This window comes from Etheostoma spectabile, unplaced genomic scaffold (assembly GCF_008692095.1).
Source record: "Etheostoma spectabile isolate EspeVRDwgs_2016 unplaced genomic scaffold, UIUC_Espe_1.0 scaffold58, whole genome shotgun sequence".
In the NCBI taxonomy this organism is placed as follows: Eukaryota; Metazoa; Chordata; class Actinopteri; order Perciformes; family Percidae; genus Etheostoma; species Etheostoma spectabile.
In genome coordinates this window covers 88,916-94,010 of record NW_022605629.1, presented here as the reverse complement: position 1 = coordinate 94,010, position 5,095 = coordinate 88,916, and the positions used below count along the sequence as shown (strand labels likewise).

The 5,095-nt window shown below is 42.5% G+C and overlaps 1 protein-coding gene across 1 annotated transcript in view; it reads left to right on the top strand.

The window, feature by feature from the left end:
- eif2ak3 (eukaryotic translation initiation factor 2-alpha kinase 3) overlaps positions 1–5,095 on the top strand; it is a 38,711-nt gene that overhangs the window by 20,449 nt on the left and 13,167 nt on the right. The window contains exons 3-6 of the mRNA XM_032511966.1: positions 3,005–3,199; positions 3,666–3,793; positions 4,182–4,443; positions 4,551–4,716. Coding sequence (XP_032367857.1) covers positions 3,005–3,199; positions 3,666–3,793; positions 4,182–4,443; positions 4,551–4,716 — 751 coding nt within the window. The remainder of the gene's footprint in view (positions 1–3,004; positions 3,200–3,665; positions 3,794–4,181; positions 4,444–4,550; positions 4,717–5,095) is intronic.

Sequence of the window (5,095 nt, the reverse complement as noted above, 5' to 3'; positions counted from 1 at the left end):
CTCTGCGTAACGACAGTACAGAAGAACGTTTACCTTTAACAGAGGGACAGTAATAACCTAATATCCCATCATTAAAGCTTCAGTAGGTAACTTTTGTAAAAATGTATTTTTTACATATTTGTTAAAACTGTCACTATGTCCTGACAGTAGAATATGAGACAGATAATCTGTGAAAATCAAGCTCCTGCGCTCCTCCCTGTGCTCCTGCTGCCACTTGCAGAAATACACCGCTCCCGGTCAGAAACAGCCTCAGAGCGAGGAGGACTGTCTTAGCATGTCAATCACTCTCGTGTACCGCTGCTCATACCCCTCCCCCGGCACAGCGCGTACCGCCGTTCGGCTCAAGATTGCTAGTGCACTGCAGCTGTGCTAATTGCGGAGAAACATTTTCAGGAAAACTGCCAATTTCTCGAGTGCACCTGCTCGGAACCAAAGACGGCAAACAGAAGAAGACCGATGACGAAAGCGAGCTAAAAAGAAAGAATTAAAACCGAGCCCGAAATAAAACGAGGGTCAACTCGAAGCGGCTTTTCAAAGGTGGAGGAGCTACCCTACTGAAGGTTCAACACGGATTCTGAGCTAGCGTTAGCCACATTTCTGCTTGACATGTAAGTATCCCTGCTGGATTTGTTTCATTTTTTAAGAACTACACAACTAAGATATCGATGGTTACAGTACACTTTCAGTACACTGGTGATAGCGCAAATCTCAGTTTACTCCGTAGCTTGTGGCACGGCAGAAATGTTTGTAGCAGGTGAAGATTAACTTTACCTGCTAACTCCTCCACCCTCAGTATAAATATATTATTTCGATGCCTACAGTTAGCAAGCCAAAAGGTGTTTTTTGTCGATCACAATAGTAGCTATGGTTAAACTACTTTATTGTGCGCTGTCCCTGTCACGTTTGGCAAGGCAGCCTTCTACTTTTGATTATTTTTACAAGTTTTTCTTTCCCCCCTCAGGTGTATTTGTAAATCAAATGTCTGACACAAATTCTTTGTGCTCCTTCAACGGTCAGACATGGCCCGGACACACGGCACGTGAAGGAATCGTCTTTCAGTCCAACTCAAAATGTTCAGTATTTCCTTGTGCAGGAGTACTTTGCAAAAAAAGCTGATTTATTTTACCCATATTCTAATAAAACCTAAGACATATTTCTAAGATGTTATTATTCCTTGGCTCATTGAGCTTCCTCAGTCATTCATCATTCCTACTGAAAGTTTACGGTTTTAAATTGATCCAAAAGGTAATTCAGTAATGTACTGTGTAAGGTGCTACTTTTGTTCTCACAAATGAGCGATTACATGAAAAATCATTTTAAACCCTTTTATTGAAAAAAATTTACAAAATATAAATAATTTATATAAGCAAATTGTTTACATAAGCTATACCCTCCTCAGATTAAATCCCCTGTATTGTCCATGAGGATGTGGAAAGCATCGGTGGCCCTGCTTACTAGCCTGCGCGTTCACGGCAGGCCCCGCTGTGGGGGAGGAGCTGTGGCGCAGCAGAGAGCAAGGGGGAGGGACCTGTAAGGTGTGCTTGTTCAAATTTTTAGGCTAAGTCCACATTTTCTCAGAACTCCCTACTGCAGCTTTAATGTGAATAAACTACATTCTCGGTTATGTTTGCACTGAACAACGCATTCCATAAACAGAGACCTAACTCTTGCAGTGCACATGAACAGATGGGAAAATTAGCTCACTCATAAAATAGCACCCTTGTGACTTAGTGTACTGTTGCTAACGTACATTTATAAATCCTACATAACATCGTCATCAGACTTACTTATTGATGCAACGCAGTTGTCAGTTTCCCGTCCAGCACCCGCAACTAGGATTAGCATGTGTCTGACAGCGTGGGGGGCGTGGCATCACGATGGTGGCTCTCCATCAGGATATGGTTAGGGATGAACGATGACATTGTTCATCGGCACAACCCTATATTCTACTTAATTTTGTTAAAAGGGTTCGAGGCACCCCTAAATCTCTGATCCTAGAATCACCCCTGGACAGCACTGTTGAGCAGTTGTCCAGGTGGCACAGCATCATCTGGCAATATAGAGAAAATCAAATACCACAATATTCTTGACCAAATACCTTGATGTTGATATTGCGACGATATTGTACGGTTGACTATTGGAGCTTTAACAAAATGTTATTTACACAAATGAAATGATTTAGAGACTTGGTGGGTAAATGTAAATAACATAGCAGTTAGAACAGTTTGGTAGGTTCAGAAAATGACATCACTTTACTGTAATGCAGACTGTAAAACCAGGTAAAGATAACACTTACAATATTATGATATTTCAATATCTAAAATCTATGACATTATCTAGTCTCATATCGCGATATCGATACAACATCAATATATTGCCCAGCCCTACTACAGGTACATCAAGACATTCTAGCACAGCAAAGGGGTAACTTAACAATAGGGCTACTGGCAAATGAAGATGGTATCACGGCACAAAGTGAACATAAATTAGCGTAGCTAAGCTACTTGCAATCCAACATCAGGTAAAATAATACAAAGCTAACACAACCAGACATAGGAATATGTCAATGTCAAAGGAGCTAGTGTGGCATTTAAGCTTTTCAAATTAAGTAGGATAAGACATCTCTGCATTTTGACTTTGAAACTCAGAAACAGCAGATTTCATAACGGTAAATGGTACTCTTGTTTTGCCTCAAACTCAAAAGAGAGCATCTTGAACTGAGGACACTCAAACTTGACTGGTCCCAAAAAAACTTAATTCTGATAAAGTGCCATGTCCATGGTTTGGCCCCTCCCTGCTGATGCCTCTGTCATGGAATAACCCAGATGAAAACTCTTAAACAACCTTGGAAGAAAACTTTATGATGTTCTGTGTTAAATTAATAATTTACCACATTCCCTGTCTTTCCCTTGTTGGGATATGGGCTTTTCCCTCTCATTTACATGAACTTGGTTTTGACATGTCAGCAATCGACACTTTAAAACCAACCTGTTTGTTCCTGCAGGTGTTTGGCAATAAGATGGTAATCCCTTCACTGGACGGTGCCTTGTTCACGTGGAACCGGGACAGGGAGACTATGGAGGCAGTGCCTTTCAGTGTGGAGTCCCTGCTAGATTCGTCTTACCGAATCGGGGATGACACTGTCCTGGTTGGGGGCAAATCTCTTACTACTTATGGTCTGGGGGCCTACAGTGGCAAGGTCAGTGAACTCACCTTAGTTAGAGCTTATAGTATGTTGATTAGGACTGTAGCGGTATGTGTATTCAACGTTCAGATCAGGTTTTGGCAGCGCACTAGTGGTTCTATCAGCTGTAGCTAGTCAATTTAGCCTGGCCAGCTCAATTGACAACCATTTGTTTCAAACAGTATGCCAATATTGTTCCACTGAACTTTTTGCCCTTCCAGGATTTTCATTTTGAGCTTATTCCAACATTTAAGGGTGCTTTTGACACTGTTTTAAACATTTTTGTCACTTTTTTCAATGTTTTTTTTTTTATTCATGGTCAACAAACCTAGCAGATAGTGAGATGTTTGCTGTATGTGATGACAAATGTTGTAGCCTAAAACACGTGTGACATCATTTAGAGCACCTTTAAAGTAATTGTCATAATGTTTTTAAAAGAGGCCAACAATAGTAACCCCCTTTGTCATGTTGTGTGCCTCAGCTTCGGTACATCTGCTCTGCGATGGGCTGTCGCCGGGGAGACGAGGAGATAGAGGCCGAAGATGTGCTCCTGCTGCAGAGGACTCAGAAGACTGTGCGAGCCATCAGGCCCCGATCAGGGATAGAGAAGTGAGTTTGATTTAATCGGTCAATCAGTCTGTCCTGGTTAGTCAGCCAGTTTCAGTGATGAAGTAGCTACTGTATCTTGTCTGGTATTCCAGAAGGGTTTACAGGCAATCTGTTGACAAAAAAGTCAGTTAACCTTTCAGCCGCTCAGAGTTAAAATTAGTACGTTCGTAGTTCGTATTGTCTTTGTCAGCGTCTTACCATCGGCCTCACAGCAGACCCATGTTAGATAAATATTACTTTTGCTTACATTGGTCCTGAGAGAAAAAATACTCAACCATTATTATTTATAAATCGGAAAGTCTAAATCTAAAAGTTTGATATCTACAGTAAGTGTGATAATCAGTTACAAAATTACAACTGAAGTGTGCATTATCATTCTTAATACTAGCTGGAACTTCAGTGTTGGAAACTTTGAGCTGAAGCTACTTCCTGAGACGCAGTCTGGAATGAACTTCCTGGAGGGGGAAGTGTCCAATGGCGACCCCTGGAGGGAGAGTCAGCGGGTCATCACTGATGAACCAAAAGAGAGGGGGCAGACGGAGAAGCAGCAGAGCCAGAATCTGGACCTCGTCATCAAAGTGTCTGTTCCAGATTGGAAGATCATGGCCTTCAGCACGGAGCCTGATGGACAGCTAATCTGGGAACGACATGTGAGAAGTTTTAACTAACTGTATTTACTACAAGTGTGTTTATGTGGCCCCTCCCTCTGGAGATCATACCTTATATCAACTCATTCAGTATCACCTGTGTTGTGTAGTTCTGCACGCCCATCGCGTCGGCTTGGCTGGTGGGCGGGGGTAAAGTCACACCCATCGCCCTGTTCGACGACAACGCCTACAGCAACCAGTCGGAAATGGATGAGGAGGATGACGATGATGATTCGAAGAAGGCCAGAGGAGCTGAAGCGTCTAATGTTTACCTTGGTAAATTCACACACTGCAGGCGTGTGTATACCTCATGTTTTGTTGTAGGGCTGCACAATACAGTTTTTTTAATTTTCTTTTTTTTATTGTCATTGCAATATCAACTGGCGCAATTAATACATCACGAAAGGCTGTGACATATCACAAAAGACATTCTGAGATTTCTTGCTCAGTCAGTAGGGAGTTGGGTTGGGAACTGGAAGGTCGCTGATTTCATCCCCGTACGGACCAAAGTATGGTGGTGGACTGGTAGCTGGAGAGATGCCAGTTCACCTCTGGGCACTTCCAATGTGCTCTTGAGCAAGGCACCAAACCCACAACTGTTTGGGTTGCCTTTCCATGGGCAATCCCCCCACTCTGACATCTCTCCATTAGTGCA